The 26,549-nt window shown below is 37.0% G+C and overlaps 2 protein-coding genes and 1 long non-coding RNA gene across 5 annotated transcripts; 1 reads left to right on the forward strand and 2 right to left on the reverse strand.

The window, feature by feature from the left end:
• Positions 1-21: 21 nt before the first annotated feature.
• LOC6649397 (lateral signaling target protein 2 homolog) lies at positions 22-19,962 on the reverse strand. Its single transcript, XM_002072042.4, has 5 exons — positions 18,799-19,962; positions 3,357-3,497; positions 2,552-3,292; positions 1,438-2,492; positions 22-1,378 (listed from the first exon to the last, which is right to left on the reverse strand). Exons 1-5 carry the CDS (start codon positions 18,832-18,834, stop codon positions 379-381), a joined length of 2,973 nt encoding a protein of 990 aa, XP_002072078.2. The 5' UTR covers positions 18,835-19,962; the 3' UTR covers positions 22-378.
• On the reverse strand, positions 7,918-8,828 carry LOC124459697. Of its 2 annotated transcripts, XR_006953736.1 has the most exons (3): positions 8,594-8,608; positions 8,231-8,512; positions 7,918-8,164 (listed from the first exon to the last, which is right to left on the reverse strand). It is a non-coding gene; the product is annotated as an uncharacterized LOC124459697 (long non-coding RNA). The 2 variants fall into 2 exon arrangements; XR_006953735.1 differs by having other exon boundaries at positions 8,231-8,828.
• A 770-nt stretch (positions 19,963-20,732) lies between the features above and the next one.
• Positions 20,733-26,290, forward strand: LOC6649398 (protein krasavietz). Of its 2 annotated transcripts, XM_002072043.4 has the most exons (10): positions 21,286-21,366; positions 21,787-21,918; positions 22,674-22,745; positions 22,813-22,989; positions 23,058-23,158; positions 23,693-23,831; positions 24,120-24,285; positions 24,532-24,775; positions 24,842-25,184; positions 25,797-26,290. In XM_002072043.4, exons 3-10 carry the CDS (start codon positions 22,685-22,687, stop codon positions 25,832-25,834), a joined length of 1,269 nt encoding a protein of 422 aa, XP_002072079.1. In that variant the 5' UTR covers positions 21,286-21,366; positions 21,787-21,918; positions 22,674-22,684; the 3' UTR covers positions 25,835-26,290. The 2 variants fall into 2 exon arrangements, with proteins under 2 accessions (XP_046865180.1, XP_002072079.1); XM_047009224.1 differs by lacking the exons at positions 21,286-21,366; positions 21,787-21,918 and adding an exon at positions 20,733-20,815.
• Positions 26,291-26,549: the final 259 nt, after the last annotated feature.

The raw sequence follows: 26,549 nt of genomic DNA on the forward strand, positions 1-26,549 counted from the left end.
AGAGGACAGGACACACACAAAGGGGTTGGGATGGGGTTTATTGTTGGTTTACACGAATCGAAAAATTCTTTATTGTACATCTAGATGGTCATTGGATTCTAAATAAAAAATATATTATATTTATATATATGTATGTAGGTATATAGTACATAGCTAAGATGTATGCGATCTATATTGGGAATGCACTCGGATTATTTTGTGCGTGGTATAGGTCTTGTCAAGGTTTAGTTGTTTGCTGTTGTTGCTTGTTGATTTCTAGGATAACGCAGGATAGCAGAGAAAACTATTTCCAAAGATATTGCGCGATTCACAGTTTTGCTTTTCTTGATTTTCTTTTTGGTCATGTGTAGCGCCTGCTAACAGCGCCAGGAGCCAATCCTAAGAGGCGCTTGCAGTTTGCGGCCTATTGGCGGCCTGTTGTCTCTGCATTTGGACTACACCTCCTCCTCCTCCCCCGCTGGAGCGAATTTCACGCGCATAACAATCACGACAGACACGCACCGCCTTGGTTAGACCATATTTGGGTAGCGGAGCAGATGCATTGGAGCAGACACCACAGAAAACCCCACCGCAATTGCGACAGTGATGACGTCGACGGAAGGCAGTGAATGGCGTCTGGCAGGACATGCAACGTGGAGCCTTGCCATCGGGTATCCAAGCAGGAGGCGCCAGTGTCCCCGTTCCTGTTGTTGTCGTCGTCGTCGCCGTCGTGGGCATTTGTGTTTCATTGTTGCTCTGATGCCGACGACGTCCAGTGCCACTGCGCATACTGACAGGCGAATTCTGCTCCGAGCTTGAGCTTGTTGCGGATGAGGAGGCACTAGATGGTGTATTGCTACCCACGGAATTATTACGTTGACGCTGCATCTCACGTTCTTCGTTTACTGCAGCAGCAGCGGCTGCCGCAGCGGAGGCAACAACCTCCTGATCGCCCAGACTACGGCTTCGTGTCACATGACTACGAGTTGTCGTGGTTGTTGTTGTTGTTGTTATTGTTGCATCTGGCGGACTACTTGAGGTGCTATTGTTGTTGTCGATTGTTGTGTGATTGCGTTGCATACTGGCGCCAGCAGAATGACGAGCTCCACTGGCGCTGAACACATTGTCCAGCTCGGGATTTACTTCCTCGGCTGAGTAAATGCTTTGGTTAGAGCCAGCGCTCTCTTGTATCACATCATTCTCGGAGGCACGAAACTCAAACAGTTCCGACTCCTTTGTCTTTTCGGGTATGTCATCAATCTCCTCCTGAGACGAGGACACATTCATGAGGAACACACTTCGCAATATTTGGCGTAAATCTGAGGCGAAATTCGTTTGCAATTGATCAGCTACGCCGGCAATGCAAACAAACAGGCGATGCAGCAGATTCTCAGTGCTCCTGCAAAGTAACAAATATCGATTAGTATGAATGGAAATAGCAATTGGGAGTCCACTCACTTGAATTTGAGGCGTGCCGTTGTATTACGCATGGCCAAGGAGATGTCATCGGATAGCGAGGAGGCTGTGCTATTGTCAGCACTGGCACTGACCAGCTCTGGCTCTGGCTCTGGTTGCACAACAGTGACATCCACATCCGTGGGCGACTCCAGGCTGCAACGTTTGCGGCCACTGCGAGTGGTGCGATGTGGATGTGGTTGGCTATGATGCTGCTGATGCTGGTGGTGATGGCTATGACTACTATGACTACTATGACGATGGTGATGATGATGATGACGGTGGTGGTGATGACTATGACGCTGCCGACTGCTGGTATGCTGCTGATGCTGCTGTTGCCCATCAGAATCAGGAGATTTGATTGTCGTTGTATTGTTGTGGCTGCCATCGGCATCGCCGTAACTATCACTGCTTGGCAGATGCAAACGTTGCATATGCCGGGTGGCAGCACTTGTGCTGGGCTCCTCATCATTCCCTGCTCCTGCTGCTACCTGTCCATAACCATCATCATCGTCGCTGGCCACAAAATTATCGGTGAGCGTAACTTGTTGAGGTTGTAACAAATTGCCCAGATTCGTATTCGGTATAAGATAGCCAGAGGCACAATCGGCTGCCACAATATCATCCAGTAAATGTTCATCCGTTGTATCATCATCATCATCATCGCTATCATCATTACCCACCAGATCATCATCGACGTCGTCGTCGTCGTCCTCATCATCATCATCACCATCATCATCGTCGTCTGCATCATCTCCGTCACTCCAATTGACTGGTGGATTTGTGGAACTTGTTGCCGCCGAAAAAGTCGAGCCAATGGAGTGTGAGGGTGTTGGCGAAGCGGTGGACAGTGACAACATGGACGGAGAACGGTGATTAGCATCCTCCTGTACAGAAGGAGCACCGCTGTTGCTGTTGCTACTGCTACTACTATTGTTATTAATATTATTATTATTGTTGCGCTGATCCACCGTCAATCGCTCCAAAGTCCTGTGTGTGTTTGCTGTGCTATAGTCTTGTTGACTGGGCGCTTCAATACTACTCGAACCGAGGGGAGCCTGGAGAAAAATTACACAATTAATGTCGCACTCTCCCCTCTTTGACTTTCCCCTCTTACCTTTGTGTTAATATCCTCATTGGTGCATAGCAATTTCTCCAGTTGATAGAGCTCTTGCTGATTTAGATTGCGTAACAAATCACGAATCTTGATGAGAATGGTGCGAAATGGTCGAAACATTTCCGACAACTGATCCCCCGGCATGTCCATGTTGAGTGGTCCTTTGTTATAGACCACCAAACCAGCTACAATCGCCAGACGTGGAATAGAGAACATTAGGCCCGGGTCAAAGGCATCGACCATCTCCTGATCGAGCAGGCCCATCTTCAAGGCCCGTTGCAATGTTTCCGAGAACAGCACACCGATCCATTGTTGCATTTCGTACTCATGACGCGATTTCACCTGCACCATAGCGCTCACATAGCTCAACTCGAATTCGGCAAACAGGCGATCGAAGATCTTGAGACTCTCGTAGAGCTGTTCCGTCGTGCAGTCATTGAAATCCAAATGCAATGTCTTGCTGTTCGGCACATTGTTCCGCAGGCACTGATCACGCAACAGGACACGCACATTGCCCAGACTTTTGGTCACCGCCTGGGCCAGGGGACGCATCTCTTTGCTCTCCGTCTCACGATTCAAAATTGAAGAGCCGGCTGCCAGGCACTCTGCTCCAAACCACAATTGACCGGCCAGATTCTCCTGCAGCACTTCTTCGGGAAATTTTGCACGAAATGCACGCGGATCACGATCTTCGCCGAGAAGTTCTTCCATTATTAAATTTGTTATGGCCAGCACTTTGTCCTAAAAGAAATGACAAGTCTTAGTTCTGCGGCTTTTCAGGTGAAAAGGGGCATTCTCCTCTTACCTGATTTTGTCGCAATCTGCTGACCAAACGGGAACATCGATCCGGCTCGGCGCGTCCATCGAAACTGTCCAGTTCACTGGCCACCGCTGTAAGTGAGCGATCTGCATGATAGAAGCGAGCCAGCAAAGATTTGTCATCAGCCTATAAAAAAAGACAAGGAAAAAAGCAAAATGAGTAACATAGATAAGATGTCTGTCTCAGTCCCAGTCCCAATCCCAGTTCCAACCAAATGGGAATGCCTTATCATGCTTCAATGACAACAAATTGTAATGAGGGGAACAATATTAAACTTGAACTCGAGCATGTCTGGATGACTCAATTAACTCTACTAGACACGTAGACGCGTCTGCCCCATTAAATGGACAAGGAGATCTCACACTACAAAGGATTCAGATTCAATAACACAATTTCACTTAATTATTAATTTGAAAAACTTTTAATTGATTTCGCTAGAACTGAACTTGACGTGTTTGAAATTTGAATCATTCTTAAATTTCACAATCATCACGTAAAACTGTCATTTAAAATCAATTAAACCTTTTTTCTTAATTAAGTTCTCTTGATTCGTTCTGGAAAACTGATTAAATTACGTTTTTATTGTTAACAAATTATTGAAAAATTAAAATATATATAACGAGTTGGAAAATGGAATATACTTAGCTAACTATAAAAACTTTTGGATTTATTTTGTTTTGCAGTTATAAACTCTTCTACATAATTATTATTTTCAAGCGTTGAAAAACAAATTGAAATTGAATAATTCATTTCATTGACGATTATGAGTATAGAAATGAGGGTAATAGATCTAAGATCTTACATAAAAGTGTTTAGAAGTGTTTTCAATGTGAACTAAAAGAGTTTCAGAATTGTCAAGAAGTTTTTTCATCACTCAAATTAAACTTAACATCACTTAAATCAAATTAATTATAAAAATTACAGTGATTTTTCAAGTTTTTGATACCTAATCAATTAGTAACAATAATCTCTTCTATTTAAGCCTGGTAATAACCAAAAAATTGCAGAAAATATAGCCGTCACGTGCGTTTTTCTAATGACAAGATCAAGGTAGAATCAAATGGCTAAGGAGAGAGCAACAGATCGAGAGAGAGAGAGAGAGAGAGAGAAGTTATCGACACTTGAACTTGTTTTTGCTGTTTTCCACCTTTTTTGCATATTTGCAAATTCAAAATCTTCTCACCTTGTGCCTTGCTCTTGTCTCTCTATCTCTCTCTCTGTCTCTATCTTTTGAGCTTCTTTTTGCTCTGTTTAAATATAAAATTTCAAGTCAAAAGGGGGTTTGGGTAGAAGGGGCAGAGAAAAGCAGTTAACAAAATGTACGCGAAATGTGTTTATTTTAAAGTTAAACACGTCAAAAAAAAAAGCAAGCAAAAAGCGTTGACTTTACGCGCTTTGCCGTTTAAAAACTGCGCAGTTCGACAACCAGCAGAGGCGTCGCTCTGACTAATGATGGGGAGAGGGCGAAAGGGGAGTGCAAAAAGAGGGTTTGGGGTCGGGTGGGGTCGCCTCATCAGGTAGTATCCATCATATATGTATGTACTACAAGTTGTTCAAGGGAAATTTGTGCAACAACAAAAGGTTAATTACATTGTGCAGTTAGATTTCCAATTGCAGTTCCAGTTACGCCATTAAAAAACAGGCGGGGGAGTAAGTGCAAAGAGTATCGAAATGTGTTTGAATCACGCAGCAAATCGATGAATTGATAAACGATAAATACACACAAAGAGACACTCACACACACCTAGAGATTGTGTATAGAGCAGAGTGTAGAGTTCTCATTTGTTTAACTAAGAATAAATAAAAGGGCAAAGCTCCTTTAAGGCCATGTCTATGATTCTCGCATAGCAAGAATAATCATAATAATAACAATTCGAACAATTAAGCATTATGTATGTATGTATATATGTATATATGTATTTATGTAGATGAATATACAAAGTACAATTAAATGAGCAAGGCCGTGCGTAAACAGTTCAATGACTCCTCAACACACACAACGTGTCTCACACCGTTCCCATCGACCAGGTCGGTCTCTCATTCTCTTCATTCTTATTCGCTTCAGATTGACGCGTGGTCAAATTGTTGTGCGTTTCAAAGGACTTGAGGAATTGTGGGTGAATGGCTGAAGAGGTTGGTCATAAGTTTCGTCTGTGATTCGGAATGAATTGCAAATAGAAACGAAACAGCACACCTTCTCCCGTTCCTCCTTTATTAGAAAATAAATAATAAGCAGTTGGGCATTAGGAATTTGAGTTTAAACAGCTCGATAGAGGTCCAAGTCCAATAATAATCAGAAAATGCCAATAATTTCTTGGTAAATGGCAAAAATCTGTCTCTTAATTGAAGAAGAAGGGTCCTTAATGGGTATTGTGAGCTTAATTCTGATATAGAGATTCTTAAAAACTTAAGTTTGTTAAGTGTTTCTAAACGGTTTACTTGTCGTATGAGTTATATCACTTGGTAAATGAAAAACTACCTCTCTATCTGTCTAGACCAAGAACCTTTCTCTTATGTTTAAGATTTTATGAAACTTAATTTAGATTTTAACTCCCACTTAGATAAATCAACATGGCGTATGATTGATATAATACCAAATCTCGAGACTTTCTTTGTTTATAATGGATTTTTAAACACACAACATTCTGAAATAAATGGCCAAGTCAATGACCAGCCTTGAATGACGTTGAATTAACAATAACAAGTTTTTTATAATTAATACCAAATTTTATTTACAACTTCTCATACGAAACAACAACACCAACAGCAACAAAATAAAGAGCAATGAAAAATTAAAGCCTAATTAAGAATTTCAAGCTTGTGTGTTGTTCGAAATCAAGTAAATTGAGTTCCTCGCCCCTCTCCCCCCTACCTATGTATGTACGTCCATTCATTGCACGCATGTAAGTGGCAACAAAACGGAAGTCAGCCGCACCACCAGCACCACCAAGGATGCCCCCCCACTGACTTTTGTGTGTTAATGGCAATTCTTTGTACAAAAAGACCTTTTTGCTGCTAAAATTTTAATGTGCCACACAGGAAATTACAATTCGTGACTTATTAATGATGGATACATCGCACAGAGTTGCAATTTTTACAAAAAACACACTGCTAAATGACACATAATTGACGAAAAACAAACAACAACAAACAACTGGCTGAGAATTGTGTAATTAACTATAATACGCAAAATGTTCATTACTAATGCAATTTAGTTTATCATTATCTTATATTGAGACATCCCATTAAATTACAGAAATTGAAGTAGTTATGCAAGAAATGGTATTGAAATATTTTAGAAGATATGCCCATTTAGGCAATTTTCACTGTATAATCTCGAGATAAATGTTAAGTTTTCACAGTCTGCTTAGTTGGTATTAATAACTTTTGGAGCATCGATAATTTAGTTTCCGGTAAAAAACTGGTTTTTCATTCTGCTAACAAAAAACAAAAAAATACATAGTAATGATGAGTGAAATGTAAGTCGTTTGTGTTCCATTTACGAGATGATTTATAAACACAATCTCTTTTGGATTTCAAGTGAAATGAACTGCGGCGGAGGTGCTGCTGGCATGACGGAAGGGTGTGGGTGGCTGAGTTCATTTCAACGTAAAAAGCAATAAAAAAAATTAAAACAAAAATAACCAATTAACTAATTCCAATAAAAACATTTCAATGGAAATTTGCAATTAATGAAAAACAAGTTTATTCCGTATATGAGGTAGACATTCAGCAAATCTTGAACCTTAATATGTAGAATCAAGAGCTTAAAAAGCTTTTTAAAAACAAAGTAGGTACTTTTCATATAATTATTGCTTTAATTTGCTGATAAATGGCCTAAATGGTTTGTTTTTCTTGATGTCACCAAATATTTGGCCAACTACTTTTGCACTGACGTCAAATGGGGCCCAAAATATAAAAAATAAAAGAGTCTCCAACCACCAGTAAAGCAACAAGCATTGGGTAAATCCTTGAACAGTGTCCAGGACAAGGTCAATAAATATGCAGAGAGTGAGCTTCGTGCAGGACGTCCTCCTCCCCAAGGCTTTTGGACTGAATTGCTGACGTTGGTTAGTTGCTTCGCTGGGAAATTGAAATGCGAGCCATGAGACACTTGAATAGCTGTGTGGCTCTCCTCTTTCGTATGATCAACCATTGTTTGTTGTCTATTCACGCACTTGACATTGAAAATATGTCATGAGGGACACGCACATACCCACACATCAAAATATATATTTATATATATAGGAATGTATGTACTTAAAGTACTTATAAACTGTCTGTGCCTGAAAAAAACAAAACTTTTCTTTTCTTTCAATTCAATCAGTCATCAATTGAGAAATATTGTCTGCAATTGAAGACTTTGATTACACCCCACACTAATAATGTCGCAAAGTCTGACCTCCTAACGAGGAGCAAATTACCCAAGCCCCCAGGTTTCCTCCCTCCCTCCCCCACTCGTCCAATAAATGCCAGCACCTGAGTACAATCGATTAATTGAGCGATGGGAATCGGCAACAACAGAATGAGTATAGTATTTTATATATATGTTTGTATATCTGTTTGTTTAATTGAATTTCATTTTGCACAGTTTGGCGAATTCTAAATTAAATGTATAATTTAATTGAAGAATTCCGTAAAATTTTCACCCATATGGCGTTACTTGATAACAAGTAACGCAACACTATGAATGTTAAATTTAGGATACCCTAAATGTTAGTGACGATGATATGCGTTTGCTGTTCCTTTTGCTACATGAACGTCAGGTTAACTTTAGCGATCAGGCTCAGTACCTATTGAAGAAATACTTTATTATATCACGCAAAGAGCGGCCTAGTGTATTTACCAGTAAAACATACATTGTGTTGAAGCAATTTGCAGAGTCATTTGCAAAATTGTCCTTACGTTTGGATGTTCTTATCCAAGATATAATTGTGGCCATTTTCCATTCGGAATACTTTGTTCAACACATTTGTGGAGTCAGTTCGTGTCCACCGCCAGCAGTAACCAATATAAATGGCATTCATCAGGTTGATGCAAATATGAACGATTTTGGACGCTTGCTCTTTCAATACTTGGATCGATATCAAGACGATGAACTGGATACACAGCAGCCACCAGCAAAACGACATCGCGCCAGCCTTGACGTATAAAAATCTCGAAGTTATATAAATTATATATACATCATTCTTTAGGATTTGTAACAGCAATCGCCAAACTACCTCGCCAAGAAGTGTTCCTTAATATGATTTTTTTTTAGGTTTTTTTGAGTTTTTCTTTTTTTTTTACTACATTTTAAAATTAAAATTGCGTGAACAAATTTCCATTGTAAGGACCAAAAAATGAAATGAATTAAATGAAATGAAATATGTTTCTGCTACTTTGTATTAGTTGACACTTTTCACCTGGCTTGCTTTTGCAATTTAGTTTTATCTTGAGAAATATCAAATGAATAGAAGCTTGAGCTAAAAAAAAAACACGTAATGTTTTACTTACAAAACTTAGTCACTATAATTATTAACGAAAACAAAAGGTATGATAGATAAAGAGAAATAAGCACAGAGAAAAAAGGGAGATAGAAAGGGAAAACAAATGTTTGAATGAGTCATAGAAAATGCGACGCAAATATTGTTTAAACACAAAATTGTTTCTTTAATCAAAAAATAAAAGTTGCATGAGTAATACATATATACAGAGATAAGTAGAAATCTACAAAAACTTATCGTATATACAATTTATGATACACGTGAATATAAAATTTCTTAGAATGCATTTGTTTTAATAAGATTTTCCAAGCAGGAAAAGCAGGTCATGGTCAAATGAGGCAAAAACAACAAGCATTGTAAACAAATTGGAATTCTCTTTGTCGTTTCACTATATGTATATGTATATATACGAGATTATTGGACAATGAATGAAATACAATGAGAAAGGACAAGAGAATATGAGACTTAAATGGCTTTTATTTGCAATTCCAGCAAATTGACATAGTGCATTCAACTTGCAATTTACGGAAACAGGAAGTTAACCCAAAAATAAGCTCAAACGATCCTCTGAGCTGGGTGAACGACCCAAAAAAAAATTAAATTGGTATAATCAGAAAGACAGAGAGAGAGAGAGAGAGAGAGAGAGAGAGAGAGACAGAGTGAAAGACCGAGTTGACATTTCATTATGTCATCCAATAATGAATACAATTTCTTAACACATCAAATTTCGATACAAATTTGCATTCACGTTTCCCAACAGTTCCCCTCCTTTCCCCCACAAATCGATGATGACGATTACGATGAATGCCTAAGTAGTGGGAGAGAGAAAGCAACATGAGATGAGATGACAGCAACAGCGCAGAGTGAGAAGTAATCAATGCGGAAGAGCCCAAAAAAAACAGATGGAAGAGAGAGAGAGAGACAGAGAGAAGCATAAAAACAATACCAACTGTCAATGAATAAACGTCATTTAATAAATTGGTTATCAATTGTGAAAAAAGCAGAAGAAAGGGCTAAACCCTATTGCATATTCATGAGTGAATACCTCCCCTCTCTCCTCTTTTGCCGCGCCTTCTTCTTCATTTTCTTCTTCTCGTCAGCTGTGTTGCAATCTAAGTTAACCAACCAACTTAACTAGGTCGGCAAGGCCGAAATTGTTTTACCAATTTTTGTGTTTTTCTTTTCTTTTGTTATTATTGGTTTTGTTAGGGTTATCTGACATTATCACTAGATATAAAACAGGTGAAACTTTTATATGCCCTTAATGATTTATTTCCAGATTCTCTTGATAGTGTTACATTAGCTTTTTCTTTAAAAAAGTTGGCCCAAATTGCTTACTTTAAAAACGAGGAGATTGTAAATGAAAAAAATCAACATTAATGAAAATGTCAAGTAATGAAAAACATTTCCAACAAGAGTCAGTCATTTGAAAAAAGTCAACAAAAATTGCGTCATAGACAAATTTACGCCCTAGTCCTCTAGTTTTAGAGTTTCGTAAATTTCAGAGTAGGCCTAATTAAGACGTAATTACAAGTTAACATTATTTCTAGGCCTACTTTTTGTAGAAATCGCGCTGTGGCTTTCACTTTCACTTGGAGGTTAAAGTGCCACCAACTCGGAAGTGTTGGTAATTGAATAACCGTAGACGGACGGACAATGAACATTGGACAAAACGTGGGCGGTGGCGTTGTAGTTGGCCACACGCGCCACCTCATACTCTCAATTCTCTCGCATTTGATATGCTGGACACACACACACACACAGAGACAACTTATGCAACTGCTGTCGATGTCGATGATGATGATAATGATGATGATGATTATGCCGATGGTGGCAACAATGGCGCACTGTTTGCTGATAAGCACACCAACTGGCACGTCCATCCACAGACTGACAAACTGACTGTAAAGACACCGCTCTCGTCGCTCTTTAGGGCTTTTGACGGTGTCGCCTACTGTTTAGGGATTAGGTAATAAGTATTTGAGCTTAAGCTAGAGGAGGAGCTGGAGGAATAGATGGAGCCGGGTAATGTAATCTACAATTGAAAAGCTGCCGCTGCCGCTGCCATCGCCGCCATTCGAAAGTGCCACACTAATGTATGGAGCAGTGGCAATGGCAATGGCGTTCGTTGCACTCTTCTTCCCCCAGACAAGATCGATTTGTGTGATGTGAATGTGGAAAATTTCACCGCTTTTACTTTTTCCCACTCGCGCCGTCGGTTTTCAAATGAAATGTGGTATTTTTTCGGTTTGGAAAATGTCTATGGATGTGTCTGTGTCTGTGTGCAGTGGTGGCTAGGTGAAAAACCGTAACGAATACTTGACATAAAAATAAAAATATAAAAATGGAAGCCAAACACGTAGACCAACCACAACAAATCCGAATATTGTCTGCATTAAGGCTGCATAATTTTGTGCCAAAAATAGAGATCCCTATATATAAATTATTTGATAAATTTATATGCATACGCCTCATCATTCCGAAGAGTAAGGCAGGCAGGCAGGCCTCAAGGGGGGGCGGCCATGGGGGCAGAGGGCAGGGCATTCTCTTATCAGTCACACACAACGTCAACTTTTAGTAATATTGACATATTTGATATGTGAAATAAACTTAACCTAAAATAAAAGTCCACATTGTAACAGGAAATTGAACGGATTAAGTTACTAACAAATATTTAAACAATATTTTATACTTTATTTTTTATTTTTGATTTTGTTTTCTCAGCTCTCTTCTGGGTTTCTTCCGCAAAACGAACACAAAATTATAATCAAGAAGCATAACTAACAGAAACGAAAGATAAAAAGGGAGGGAAAACTCTGTCGAAGCGTGCAACAAATGGGCTGTAAAATGAAAATGTTGCATAATCTTATCTACCAATGAGAAAAGGGGGGCCGATAAAAATATAAATTACTTACATATACACACACATATATACATATATAAACACGTCTATATATTTACAGTATCTCACATAATCCGGTAGCCAGTGAATGGATATCAAAAAAGAAAAAATAACAGCCAATATGTGCAGCATGTCACGTAGTTAAAGAAAAAACCCAACTTCACCATTTTAAAAAACTTCAACTTTTACAGAATAAAACCTAAAATTTAAATCTTTAAACCCTTAAAGTACACTTTTTATAAATAGTATACTATTAGAATTGATCAAGAAACCCTTTTGTCCGGCAGTTCCCCGATGATTTCTACAGGAATCGATCCTGAAGAGCATCTATAAAAAGTTAATTCTCTCTTTTATCTAGGAAAAAGAAAATACAATGGGAAAATTCCCCTAGAATGGTATTGAAAATGTATTTAGCGAATGATTTAAAATACAGCTACTTAAATTGATCAAGGAAACCTTTTTACTGACATTTCCCTGAGGGTTCCCTTAGGAAATGATCCAGCAGACCATATAACAAAATCAATTTTCTTGACTGTCTAATGGGAATGTTCTTGAATAACGTATTTAGATTTAAAAGCATTAAATAATATTTTTGAAATATTTCCCATTTTATTCAATAAGTATTAAAAATTGTTTCTCTTTCTATATCTCTCTCTTTCGTTTTCTATTCGTCTCGTCTATTGAGGCTCGTGTGTTGGCCCTATCGTCTATCATCTGCCATCGTCGCCTGTTTTATGTTATCAGTGTTCTTGTTTTCATTTCGTTTCTGATTATAAACCAGCACGAGCAAACTACATACATACATACATACATATATGATTCTTTGTTTGTGTTTGTATTTGTTTATTATTATTATTGTTGCTGTTGCTATTGCTGCTGCCATTGTATTATTAACTAATGGTGTATTAATTTGCATAGTTTTCAAGTGGAAAAGTTGCAAGAAAACAACTTGATTAAATTATTTTTATACAAAATACTGTGAAGTAGTTACTATATACAAATAAAACGGTTTAGCTGATTGTTACACACTTTGAAACGAGAATGAGATCACACGGAAGTAAATATTTTACACCAAATTCAATCGATTATGGGAATTTGGAACTATTCAGAAAACCTTATTAGCCTAAAACCTTGACAAATTACTTTACCAACGAAACTTAGAGTTTGGTTTATGTTTCACCGCAATAATCAATATTTACAATACGTAAATTAAACATTGAAAGAACACAAAATGTCAATTTAATTTTGAAATCAATTAGAAATTAGAAACTAAACTTAAGATTGACTAAAAACTTTGTCGATATGAAGACAACTTCTTAAAATTTCTGATCCCAAACGAATCTTTTTCTAATCCCCGTTTCTAATTGAACAGTCGTAATGGTCTAATTGTTAAGGGGGGAGGGAAGGGTGTGGTTAAATTTCCTGCTAATTTGCGTAACGTGATTAATAGACTAGGAATATGGTCTAATCACTAATTACTCCTTTGTCCTTTCCTAGCTCCTCTGGATTCGAACATTCTTTCAATCGAACATTCGACTCATTTCTTTTTTGAGTCATACTTTGAATCATAAGCGATTAGTTTTACTAATTAATAGTGTCTGATTCGTTTTAATATTATTTTTGGTATCACACTCATACCAAACAGCCTAGAGTCACATATTGAATCACACATTTTGTTCACTTGCTCACTACATTGATCACTTGGTCAGTTTTTTTAGATAATTATATCGATTTCTTTTACATATTATAAATAATTATTTATAATTTTTGGTTAGTTAACAATGAAGAACAAGTGAGCAAACGACAACAATTGAAAGAGAACATGTTCAGTTGCTCAGTTTAGTGAACAACTCGATTTTATTCACTCATTCATGAGCTACCCAACACCATGTGTATGTATGTATATATGTGTGTGTGTATCTTGACGGCCTTTACTCTAGAACACACATTGGAGGGAAAAATGAGGCCAGAGCTTTTGAAGCTGAGAGAGTTGTTAACGGCAATGGCAACGGCAGCGCCGACGGCATCATCACGTTGGCGGCGGCGGTGGCGGCACAGACGGCGCCGTCATCGCACATGTCAATATTGCCCAAAAAAAAAAAGTTATTCGTGCAACAAACAGGTTGTTGTTGCTGTTGCTTTAGTTGATTGTGTTTGTGTTTGGCTTTGGCACGCGCAACAGGCCGCATCGGGGTTGGGTTGGGAGAGGTATAGGGGGCGGGTGGTAGGTGGTATAGACAGCCACCAGCCGCCATTCACATTCACTTCACCAACACACACACACGCACACTCACTCACACAGAGTGCAGCTAGTTGTATTATATGACGAACGTTGTGTATTTATATCATTTTCATAATGTAATTCCATGTGATAAAGGGCTAACAGAAAATTTTAAAGCTTCTCTACTCTTATAGGCGGATCTAGAACTGTGAAATGGGGGAAAAAGGCTCCTTTAAGTATGCAATAGGCTGAAAATATTCAAAGTTTGCAAAAAGTTTACAACTTTTTGTATGTATTGTAATTTAAAAATTGTGTACAATCAATACTTGACTTTAGAATTTTTTTTTGATCCACAGAATATTCTAAAACTTCTTTATATGCTTCAAAAATCGAATTCTTGTGCGGCTTATTGCATACTTTTGGGAGCAAATTTCCTATATTTCCCCCACCTAGATCCGTCTCTTCTCCTAACTGGGACTCGCTCCAACCAACTTGAAGTCTTTTTTTCACTTATTGACTTCCTCATCAACAACAACAATAACAACAATAACTTTTTACGGTTTTTTTCTCAACTTTTTTTTAGTGGGTTAAGAAAGCGTAAATAAATGAATTTTACGCCAGTTGTCATGTTAGGCTACCGCATTAAACTAGCCCACAACTCTCTCAATCTTTTCCTCGATCCCTCCCACCGTCTCTCTCTCACAAGTCTCAATCATGACTCTTTGCAATTGTTAAGCTCTCTTGTTTTTTCTTCAAGTGTATTTTGCCAGCTCATGGGGTATTTTTTCTTCTTCTTTCATTCATTTTACAGACAGCCCAGTCAGAGTTTATTGTGTTAATGGCCGATTTCGACGCAACAGACTTTAATTACACCAAGCAGCAGCAGCAGCAACAACAACAACAACAACCAAAAGTCGAGCAAATTATTGTAAAAACTAGAAAAATGGAGAAAAAACAATTGAGATTGAGACTGTTGCGGCCCACCAAAAAGTATGAAAAATAGATTTCACTTTTTTATAATTTTGTTTGGTGCTTTTTTTTGCTTTTGTTTCTATAAATTTTGTTTTATGTGTGTGTGTTGGTTATAAAACAATTCAATGCCACCTCCAATTGCGTTAATGACGCACACAAATGCCAAAAGGCAAACTTTATATGAACGAATGTTTATACACTATAGAAAAAAACATGTTGTTGAACTTCAAGCTCTAATTTGCCATTCTGAGAACATTAAACAAAACAATTTCATCATCATCAACAGGTAGGCAGCAGCAGCAGCGAATGTTCTACAATAATATTGGCATTCCATTTCACAACATTTTAACACACACCCACATGCATGTGTGTGTGTGTGTGTGTAGTGACGAAGAAGAAGAAGATGCCTTAGGCTACTCTAAACACACCCACAATCATTTTTTTTCTTTCTTTGCATATGTTTATTTCGAACGTTAAACATTTTATTATATAAAAGAAAAATCTGGCACATGTATTTCCTTTTCGAAAAGACACCGCCTTGAAGTTACCCTGTAATTATGGGTAATTTGAAACACATGGTTCGATCCTAAAATCCTTTGGCACTGTATATGGAAAATTAAAAATTGTGTCTTCATTTTTAGACTTTTCTAGATATTTTTTAATCTATCTCAACCAAACTCCAATTGTATGTTAAAATGTATCCTCATTTTTCTTCCCAGGACAATCAATCTTGTTTGCCAGGAATATCAAAAATTTGGCCCCTATTTAGCATTGGGCAAAATCTGTTTCTTATGTCAGCTTCAAATGGGTAAAGAGGTGAAAGATATACATAGGCCTAAGAAAGTTGTTAAACCTCACTAAAAGGCTAAGAATCTTATGTCAACAAATTACAAACACAAGAAAGTTAATTCTTATAACTGTTTTTCCTTTTTATATTTAAAGGACATTATTTTGTAGAGTTTAATTTTCTGATTTACAGAATTAAATATAGTTTTTAAATAGTTTTTAATGTAAATCTCACTTTAAGGGACTCAAACGTTTTGGATAATTATAATAAATAAGTAAAATTTTTAATCGCTTTATTTGGTAAATGTTCGCTATATATGTATACATATGTATATGGATTTATATGACTTATGTTTTTTATGTTTAAGATTACATTTATCGTTTCCTTTCTCTCAATAGGGTTTTTGCTTATCAGTCCTCGCAGTTCTCTACACGTGTTCAAAATGTTTTATTTATTTATATAGTGAGCTGATAGCCAGACATTTGCATACAATTGGCAGAAAGATCGAAAAAAAAGTAGTGACTCCAATTTCATCGTCTAAGAGGAACAATGTGAACTGTTTTCTGTTTTCAGCACAGACTCAATATGAATATATATAAAGTAAGCTTGGGAATGATGCAATGCTTTTGCTTATACATATACATATGTATGTATGTATATATTTTGTAGGTCTTTATTTTTGCATCTGATAATCAATTACAAGACGCCTGTGGCGTGTGCCCCATTGACTCTTGAGTTTAGGTTGCCTTTTGTTTGTATGGGTGAAATCTCTTGCCATTGCAGTTGCCTATTTATTTATTGTTGTTGGCGAATCCCATTGTTTTATTTGTGTCTCAAGGGAGTTGAGTTTTGTAGTCTTGTGTCTATGAATCATGAATGTGGAGGAATTGTGCATCTTATGAGCAATTCATAAGTCAGTTTGCTTAGGTGGTACAAAAGTAGGTCAAAGGATTTAAGCTTTGCGTTTTGGTTGAGTGATGCAATAAAGATGCATCTGGAATCTGGCAACGCTGTTGCCTCTAGACCAGACACTTGCGTTTTGGCAAAAGGAAAGTTGCCACACAAAGGCCGGCCCCCACATACACACATACATATGTACAAGACCAGGAAGAGGGAAAAAACTGCAGTCAATGAATGAAAAAAAGAGACAAAGACGAAAACGAAGACGAAGAAAACTTTACTTTATTCATGCATTTTCTATTTCACTTCACGTGGCTGGCTGGCTAAAAGAAAATGAGGAAAACGTAACAAGTTTATTTATGAGTGTGTTGGAGAGAAAAGTGTGCTTCTAAACTAGGCAACCGGAATACGAGTGATGAGTGAAGAGTATTTGCCAAAAATGTAAGGAAACCAATACGATTCAGTTTCTTTGTCTTCGTTTGTTTCTCTTTTCCCTATTGTAATCATATCACATGCAATCAAACGTGATTTGTTCATAATCTTATCTAATTGCCAAGCACAGAAAAACAAAAAAAAAAGAACATCAAGTTTCCAATGAGAAGTGGAAGCACTTGAAAAGCAATCATTTATATGTAGAAACAAATACATATGCACACACACACACACACTCCCATACATGTATCTATTCTCCAACTCAACGAAATCTGAAGCCCTATGGAAACATCTATTGCCTGTATTATTTGTTTTCAATTTGAATTACCGACACTGACCTCCAGGTAGATATTCCAGGGTCGCAACTAGTACTCTCAGACACACACACTCACTCACACAAACACACCTGCATTTCATATACTTTGATGATATTTATGTGTTGTATGTTATTCAAATTAAATGGAATCGCATGTAAATTGCTTTTAATATAATGTTTCTACAATATTTTTGTGTGGCACAAATCAAATAGTCAAACGATTTGACATGACTGACATAAAAAACAAAGATATGTATATTGATAAGAGAAGCGGGTGGGTGTGGCATATAAAGAAAATGTTATTTATAAAGTTTTTGAAACACACACACACACATACACACATTCCTATTGATTCCAGAGTCTAAATTTAGACAAATTAGATGAAAATCTGTAATTTTCTATACAAACATACAAACATATGTATGTATGTATAAATTATAGACGACTGTTGACACTGATTTTTTCTCTAGTTATTTTCCACTGACTTGGGGTTTTTCCCCGACCGAGAATCGAGAATTTCCCCCCCCGTTCCAATTGCCAGATGTGTGTAGATACATAAATTAGCCAGCAGCTCTGCTTATAATTTGCAGCACGAATAGAGTATGGCGCCATAGTGTGTGTGTGTGTGTGTGTGTGTGTGCTCACGTGGGTGTATGCATGCATGTGCTTGTCATTGCTCTTCCCTTCCTTCCCCATTTCAACGAATGGAAAAAGAACATCACATCAATAATAGAGCTTACAGAAACCTTTCGAAAAATGTGAATAAATTTCGTCTTATATAGTCGAAGATTAAGGTAAATCATACAATGTTAACCGGCAAACGACTTCTGTAAAACTTTTAATGTTCATTCATAACCGTTATATGCAAACTCTCAGATATAGGGTATTAATCCACATGGAATTGTCTTTAGTTTGTATGTGTGTGTATGCAGTTTCCATATTTGTTAATGCAACTGTTTTTTTTCGTAGTGTAGTCAGTGAATCGAATTAATCATCATGCACACAAGGAAAATAAAAATTGCGGTTAAAACCCAGCTGCGAGAGACTAGTGCAACTGAGAGAGAGAGAGAGAGGGAGAGAGAGCGTGGGAGAGGGACAGACAGAGAGTGAGAGCACTTTAATGAACGCTTTGTACCAGGGCCATAAGCAAATGGCGCTGACGTCACAACGGCACAGTTAACACGAAACAGAAACACAGAGTTGCTTTGACACCATTTTACGGCTGTGCATGTGTGTGTGTGTAAGCATGTAATTGTATATGTATATAGATGTAAGTATAGATGTGCTTCTGTGTGTGCATGTCGTTTCTTTTGTTGTTATTCGTCTTAATTAATTATTTTTAGCTTTTAGGTGGGTTGGTGGTGGTGAGTGATAAGCTATAACTATAATTTGGGTTATCAGTGAACTGTACCTTTGGTTTGTTTAGCCACTTGCGAAATGTGTCCATTGTTATTGTTGTTGTTGTTGGTCAGCTCCGCCACAGCTGTTGACAGCCTAATTTCTGCTCCACTGTGCGGCTGGTCCTTCTACTATTCCTACAGATGGTGCTGGTGTTGTCGTTGTCCTTGTATTCTCTAAGACGGATGCGTGCGTGCGTGTGTGGGTGAGCGTATAAAGAAACCAAACAAAACAAAGAAATACGCCAGCGTACGACAACGCTGTTTACGATGAGCGGGGGAAGAGGCGGGGCCGTGGTTATTGGTCTTCGACTGTTGCGTTTTAGCCTGCTGCTGATGTTGTGTTTGCGTTGCCGTATTTCACCGTTTCTTAAATGCACATTATTGAATTTAACATTTTTTTTGTTTTTGGATTTGTATTTTACTTTTTCACTAAATTTCGTATAAATGCCTCGTCGTCTCTCATTCTACTTTTTGCACTTTGCTACTCGTTTTGACTTTTCTGTGTTTTATTTAATTTTTCTCTCTCCTTCCCTCTTGCTTGTGTACTCGAATCACAATCACACACTTACACACACACACACTAACACGCGTGACTTTTATTTGCTTTGCCTGCTGCTGCCTTTTCTTTTATTTTTTTTTCTCACATATTCACTTTGAACTGCATTTCTTGTGAGCGGAAATTGCGTCGATTTGGAAAATTCTAAAATTATTTTAAACACAAATTGGAAAACTGGCTTTTTCAGGGCCGTCGAACAAAAAACCATAAAACTCGCGCTACAAACACTATTTGGGTCCGCAAAGCGTTGTGCTTTGCTATTTTGCTGTTGACTCGCAATATTATAAACGAAAATAAAACATTTACTGGGCTTTCGATTTCTGAATCACTTCTTATATGGTCACAAGCAAATTATAATTACAATCGATGAAATGTTTTACAATTCCCGCATGAGCCACTACTCGATCATTTTGCAATTTTACCTCATACGAAGCGATCAAAAACAAACCACTCTTCCCCGACACCGCGAAACGACTGACTATGGCGCATCAACTCCCTTCGGTTATTTTTAGTTGTTGCATGTATATATTTAGTTAATAACTCTTTAATTTCTAAAAACAAAACATATCAATCAATTTCTGACGCGACCCGTACTTCTGCACTCTACGAAAAAAGCAACAACAGTGAGTTTTCCATTTTCCATTTTCCACGACTTGAAAATAAAAACAAACGGCGAAACGGCGAAAAAGTGATGGCAGCATTCATTCCATCCCTGAAATAATACCCAACAAACATTGAACCGACTCTCTTTCTCCAAATTCGCTCTTCCACAGCGAATAAAAGTTCTAATAGTTTCTAGTAATGCTGGCAAAAATCTGATTGAAAAGTAGGGAGGGAATGAGTTCAACTCAAACGAATCACACAAAATAAATTAGTTTTAAATGTTTATAGTTATTATCGAATAGAATAGTTTACTTAATATTAAAATGGCGGGCGTATGCACATTCTCTTAATTTGCATAAGCTTATATTCAAAATTTGTAGTTTCCAGTTAAATTCAAATTCAATTTATCGAAAAATTCAACACCAAATGCGAAAGATTCAGCTTTCAGTTTGCTGGGTATTCAGTTTTTGGCCATATCGATGTTCGCCTTTTTCGCTCTATGTTGGATTCGATTTTTGTATGACCGCGCAAGTTACAAGTTCAATCGATTGTTTTGCAACACTAGTATGGCTGAGCGAATTTTCAAATTGTCTCGGCGAATTGGCCCTGTGGTTGTTGTTGCATTCGGGAGAAGAGAATTTAAGAGAGAGTTCCCCGAGCGAATTGAAGAGAGCTTTAGTGTTGCAAAACCATCGATGGACGCACCACCGATTGTTTTGCAACACTAGTATGGCTGAGCGAATTTCAATTTGTCTGGGCGAATTAGACTTGTGGTTGTTGTTGCAGCATTTACAAAAAAAAACTTGACGATAGCAGATAGAAGAAACGTCGCATAATCTCCAAGCAAAACAGATTTTTTTGTTTTAATCGTGAGTATTCCAAATACGTATAAATGTACATAGTATATAGTGCACACGCACATTGTCAAAGCAGGGGGGGATAAAATGCGCAGTTTATTAATTTGCCTTTTGTCCTGCTCTTTGTCTTTGGCGAAAAATGAAAAAGGTTATGCACGAATCGTGCATACATACTTAGATATCTATAAGCGGCGGGTTATCGTGGACAAAAAGTAATAAGGTAATCAAATATTTATTGCTAAACTTGGCGGTGTGATGACGACTGTACATAATTTAATAAAGGCCACGAGAAATGTGCATATTTCATCTCCCCCCCTCGACCCGCGACCCGTTTGCCCTGACATGTAGTATGTCTCACTTCAAAATGGCGCCCCAGCGACAAACCACATGGTCGTCGTCGTCGAAGTCGTTATCGTCTCGCCGCCTTTGCCCTCATGTTCTTCGTTCGGCAATCGCTTCGTATGTCATTCCATTTGCTTTCTGAATTTCAAAGTGAACAAAGTGGTGTGCGCATTGGCAATACGTGTTGGTCCCGAAACGTAGGAGGGGGCCCTGTGTAAATTGTAATGCAATACAGAGATATACTATATGTATATAGGAAACTGTAGAAATAACCTTAGTAACCGATTGTGATAATTGTTATTTATTGAATTTATTCGTGAACGAGCAAAATTGTTAACGTTGCTTTTACAGAAATATAGAATTAAAAAAAGAAAAAAACTCAAAATTTAGCAGCTTTCTCCCTCTCTCTCGCTTTCTAACTCTTTCTCACTGCGTATCTCTCTGTGTGTGTGTGTGTGTGTGCGTGCGTGTGTGTCATCTTTAAAGTGCAAAAAAAAAAAGCTTTATTAGAAGCACAAAAATTCTTTTCAATCCGTTCAACGGTGATTGTGTGTGTGTGTGTGTGTGTGTGCGAGAGAGTGTGTGCGTGCGTGTTAGTAAGAGCTAAGCGAGGTTAAATTAAATTATTTCCAATTACATAGAGAAACAATAGCCAATAAAAGCAACAGGCAATAATAGAAACTACCGCAAAACTCATACAAGCACATTATCAGCAAGGACACGCGGAATTTACCCCCTCCTAACCTTCCAACTTACGTCCGTTAAGTAAAAGTGTAAGTTTTTTACAAATTGATTTAATTATAATATACTGTGAGATATTTCACCATCTTGGGTTTGAAAATCTTCCCTTCACCCTCCCTACCAGCAGCGTTGGCAAGTCATTCACGCATACAGATGCACAATGACCTCGTTTCCCCCGCCAACGTCAACGCAATTTTTTTTTTTTTATAAAAAGAAAGAAGAAACGAAATTTCACTTTATTTCTCTCTATGCTGCTCTTTCTTTTTGTATATTTTCTTTGTCGTTTTCTTGTATAGGCGGGTTCTTTTCATTTTGCTTTTCAATCGCATTCTTCTCTGGCATTATCAAATTTATATGTCTGCATGTGTGTGTGTAAGTGCGGGGCAAAGCACATGTATACGACGAACGAACATTTTTAGGTTAGACATTCCGCCACTTATACGAAAGAGAACAGAAAAGGAAAAATCAAAGTACACCGGGGCAGCAGTTAGCTGGGCTGCTGCTTCACCGTTATTTTTCCAACACAACTTTTACATATTTTGGATTTCCATTTTTCGATAACAACAAGTGATCCCAATATAGAGAAGAGAATTTGGAATCTCCATATAGAGAGACTAGATTTATAGACACCTAAATTTATATTTATATTCTTCAATACATTTGTGTTTAGGCATCTAGTGTCATTTGGTTTCTTTGTATAAAAACACACACTACATATAATATATATAAATAAAAAAATAATAATAATAAAAGATTAACATCAGTATCAATTCTTTCTAATCTACAGCAATTTATTGTATGAGTCAAAAAACTGAAAGACCAGTGCTATCGGGTCAACGCATCAAGACCAGAAAAAGAGGTAAGATCCAGTTTTGAATAAAGGCCAGTAAAAGTTTATATATCCATCCACATATTGTTCTGTCCAGATGAAAGAGAAAAATATGACCCAACGGGATTCCGTGATGCGGTCATTGCTGGTCTCGAAAAAACTGAAGGCGACTTGGATCAAATCTCTAAATTTCTAGACAGTGCGGGCAACAAGCTCGATTATCGTCGATACGGTGAAGTGCTGTTTGATATATTGATAGCGGGTGGATTACTGGGTAAGTTTAGCAATTGCTTTGCCATTTCAACATATTTGAATTTATTATTATCCATACTCTATGTGTAGTGCCGGGCGGTTCTATATCTCAGGATGGCGAAAAGCCGCGCACAAATTATTGCATATTCGATGCAGCCGAGGATATGGAGGCAATGCGCAACCATGAGCAGGTTTGTATTATTCTATATACTATTTACACCAATTTATCGCAATTTGCAATGACCCCAAACTCAACTTGAGATATTTGTTTTGTTTGTTTTTTGCATATTAATTAGAACCGGTTATACAAATTCATATATTTTATCGGTGTCAATATATGCCAAATGAAACGCCACGTTTTACTTGTCTTTGGGTTGTAAAGAAACATTTAAAAGTCTACTACAACCTGAAGATTTCTAATGCGGCGACACCAAAAAAAAAAAAAACAAAAATGATATTTAAGTACATAAATAATCTCAGCATACGATCTCTCGGTATATTAGCATAATATTAGAACCGGTTATTTTAACCTAAAGAAAATAATTGGTGTCGAAATTATGCCAAATGAAAAGCCACATTTTACTTGTCTTTATTGTGTCAAGAAATTTCCAGCATTCTAAAGATTTCTAATGTTGCAACATTAAATACTTTTGCTTGCTTTAATTATAATATTTCACTAAATAAGCAAGTATTTATTTAAATTCATTTTCCATTCCCATTTACAGGTATTTGTCAAGCTCATCAGACGGTACAAGTACCTTGAGAAAATGTTCGAGGAGGAGATGGGTAAAGTTCTCTTATTCGTAAAGGGCTTTTCCCCAAGTGAACGTATTAAGCTAGCGCGTATGACTGCGCTCTGGTTAGGTAAGCATATCTAATATAAAACTGCTACCATTTTTATCAGTCGTAAAAGAGAGCCCATTTAGAATACTAAATTTAAGATTGTAATTCTGCAATAGCACAATCAAAAAGAAATGGGCTAAAATTAATATTTACTCTTGGTATACTGACTTTTGGACGCAATCAATACGATCAAGTACAAAAGCCACGATCCCAAGGACAAATCCAATTACTACATCAGTTTTCCTTTACTGTTAAATTCTCTCTATTAAATCTTTTCATTAATTTTCTTTTGGCTTTTTCCGTTTGCAGTTAATGGCTCTGTACCGCCAAATGTTTTACTGGTATTGAACAACGAGCATCTGATTAAGGATGGTATTGCTCTAGAATTTTTGCTTGAGCTATTTACAACGTTCAAGCAAGAGAAAGGCATTGCATATCTTATACAGGCGCTTAAAAAGGGTGGACTGGAAAGCAAGTAAGTTTGGTTTTATTCTCTCTCTCTTGATTTTGGTCGGAAAGTTATCAGGAAGATGTTGCAACATTTATTAATCCAGTTGTACATCTTTAATTGACGTTCCTAGAATATAGTTCGGAATTTTACACTAGTCGCAAATGAACCATAGCTTTATTTGGGTTTCAGTTTGATTTCGTACACTCAATTTTCTAACTAAGCTTATTTTGCCAATATTTTGTTACCTTTGTTTTTTGAAACTCTTTTTAGACTTATGGACTTTTTCCCACCGAACAAACGTACTGAGGAATATTTTAAACAAGTTTTTCTTGACAAAGAACTTAATGAGATCATCAAATTGCATAAAGCACAGGCTAGCCAAGAGGCTAAGCGTGAGCTCCAACAAACACTCATCGATGATATTAATGACGAGAAGGCGCATAATGAAATAACCGCCGATATCAAAGAGTTTGCCCAACGCACCAACATTCCCGATCATGAGATAATTGTCATTGTAAGTAGTCTCTTTATCCCATTCAAGTGGGGATCTCAGTGGTAAATTAATTTATTCGTTCTCTAGATTTGGTCTACCATCATGTCATTGGGCGAATGGAACAAGAAGGAGGAACTTGTCACCGATCAAGCCGTTCGCCATTTGAAGGGTTATTGCACTTTGCTACAATCCTTCGCCTCAACCGATCGCTCCGAATTGGCTTTGATACTGAAAGTGCAAGAATTCTGCTATGAGAATATGAATTTCATGAAGGCCTTCCAAAAAATTATTTTGTTATTCTACAAGACCGAAGTTTTGTCCGAGGAGATCATTTTGCGTTGGTACAAGGACGGGCATTCCAACAAAGGCAAGATGCATTTCCTTGAACAGATGCGTAAATTTGTCGAATGGTTGCAATCGGCCGAAGAGGGTTAGTATTTATATTTACATATATCCAAGGAAATGCAAATTTATTGAGATTGATTTAGCTTCTGATTGTCATAAGCTTTATCGTTGTACCAATTTGCAAAAGCATTTGGGTTTTTTGCTTGCCTTGTTGTTTTATAGTTTTCCAACTCCTGAACAACATAGGCCAATGAAAACCTGGACAATTACACATTATTATTACCAAAGTGCGCATGTTTTGTAATATATTAAAATTTTAAACTTTATTTTAAAAGAGTTTAAAACAAAACATGCCAGAGCAATAGAACAATTGGGTGTCCATATAACTTGATTATAGTTAGATTTGGCCAATAATTGTTTGGATATATACATATGTATAAATTAATTGCCCTTTTGATATTACGTCCGCATATTTTCTTTAAAATTTTCAAGTTTTTATCGTTTTTCTAACAAGAAACTTCATCGAATTTATGCCAGAGCAAAAGAATGATTGGGTGTCCATGTAACTTTACATAGTTATGTTTGGCCAATAATCGTTTGGACAAAAAATTAAACTCCCCTCACTTATTTATATACATTATTTAATTTGCAACATTTCTATAACTTGAATTTTATTTGCTCTTTCAATATCTTTTAGAATCTGAATCTGATGGTGAGCAGAAGAATGGCGAATAACAAGTTTTAATGGAAGACCTAAACAACAAATCGGATTATCCGCCCTTAATTTATTCATCTGCAATACAGCCAATCGAACTATAAAATTTGGAAAATCTATCTAGGATATATACATATATATAAAGAAAACACACCCACACATATAAATATATATTGTAGTTATATATATATATATCTGAAAACCAAACACATGCTATCAACAACAACAAGAACAACAATGATGCGGGAACAGGGAGTAGAGCAATCGTATCAATAGATCAAAAATTCCAACCAAATTCAAAAGTTATATACATTCAAAATTGAATTCTGTTAAAAAATCATGTTTTCTTACTGTTCAAAATGCTGCTCAAAATCCCTAACAAAAAAAAACACACCCAAAAAACAATCTGATGAGTTTTTCAAACTCTATTCAATTATAATGTGCTAATAAAAGTTTTAAGTTTCCCCAAATAGAAATCATATTGTGTGAAATGTTTAAGGCTAAATCACTTATAAATGATATGTAATTTATTGATTCAGAATCCAAGTAGTAGATGTTTCAAAACTACTCTACAAGCGATTTTTTAGCAAAAAGAAATAGTAAAAATCAAACCCTGCGACAACAAGACATACATATATACCATATATATATATATTGTATATGTATAAACAAATCTACATACATATGCAAAAGAATTTTTAGCTGTAACACATTCAGCTGAGAATTTCCAAAAGA

Source organism: Drosophila willistoni, chromosome 3R (assembly GCF_018902025.1).
Source record: "Drosophila willistoni isolate 14030-0811.24 chromosome 3R, UCI_dwil_1.1, whole genome shotgun sequence".
Taxonomy (NCBI): domain Eukaryota; kingdom Metazoa; phylum Arthropoda; class Insecta; order Diptera; family Drosophilidae; genus Drosophila; species Drosophila willistoni.

Excerpts from the sequence above, each read along its gene's own strand:
- LOC6649398 (XM_047009224.1), top strand. The coding sequence starts at position 22,685 with ATGAGTCAAAAAACTGAAAGACCAGTGCTATCGGGTCAACGCATCAAG. Across the intron at positions 22,746-22,812 it reads CATCAAGACCAGAAAAAGAG|ATGAAAGAGAAAAATATGAC; the intron begins GTAAGATCCAGT and ends TGTTCTGTCCAG. Across the intron at positions 24,286-24,531 it reads AAGGGTGGACTGGAAAGCAA|ACTTATGGACTTTTTCCCAC; the intron begins GTAAGTTTGGTT and ends AACTCTTTTTAG.
- LOC6649397 (XM_002072042.4), bottom strand. The coding sequence starts at position 18,834 with ATGGACACATTTCGCAAGTGGCTAAACAAACCAAAG. Across the intron at positions 3,498-18,798 it reads AGTGGCTAAACAAACCAAAG|GCTGATGACAAATCTTTGCT; the intron begins GTACAGTTCACT and ends CTTTTTTTATAG. Across the intron at positions 1,379-1,437 it reads ACGGCACGCCTCAAATTCAA|GAGCACTGAGAATCTGCTGC; the intron begins GTGAGTGGACTC and ends GTTACTTTGCAG.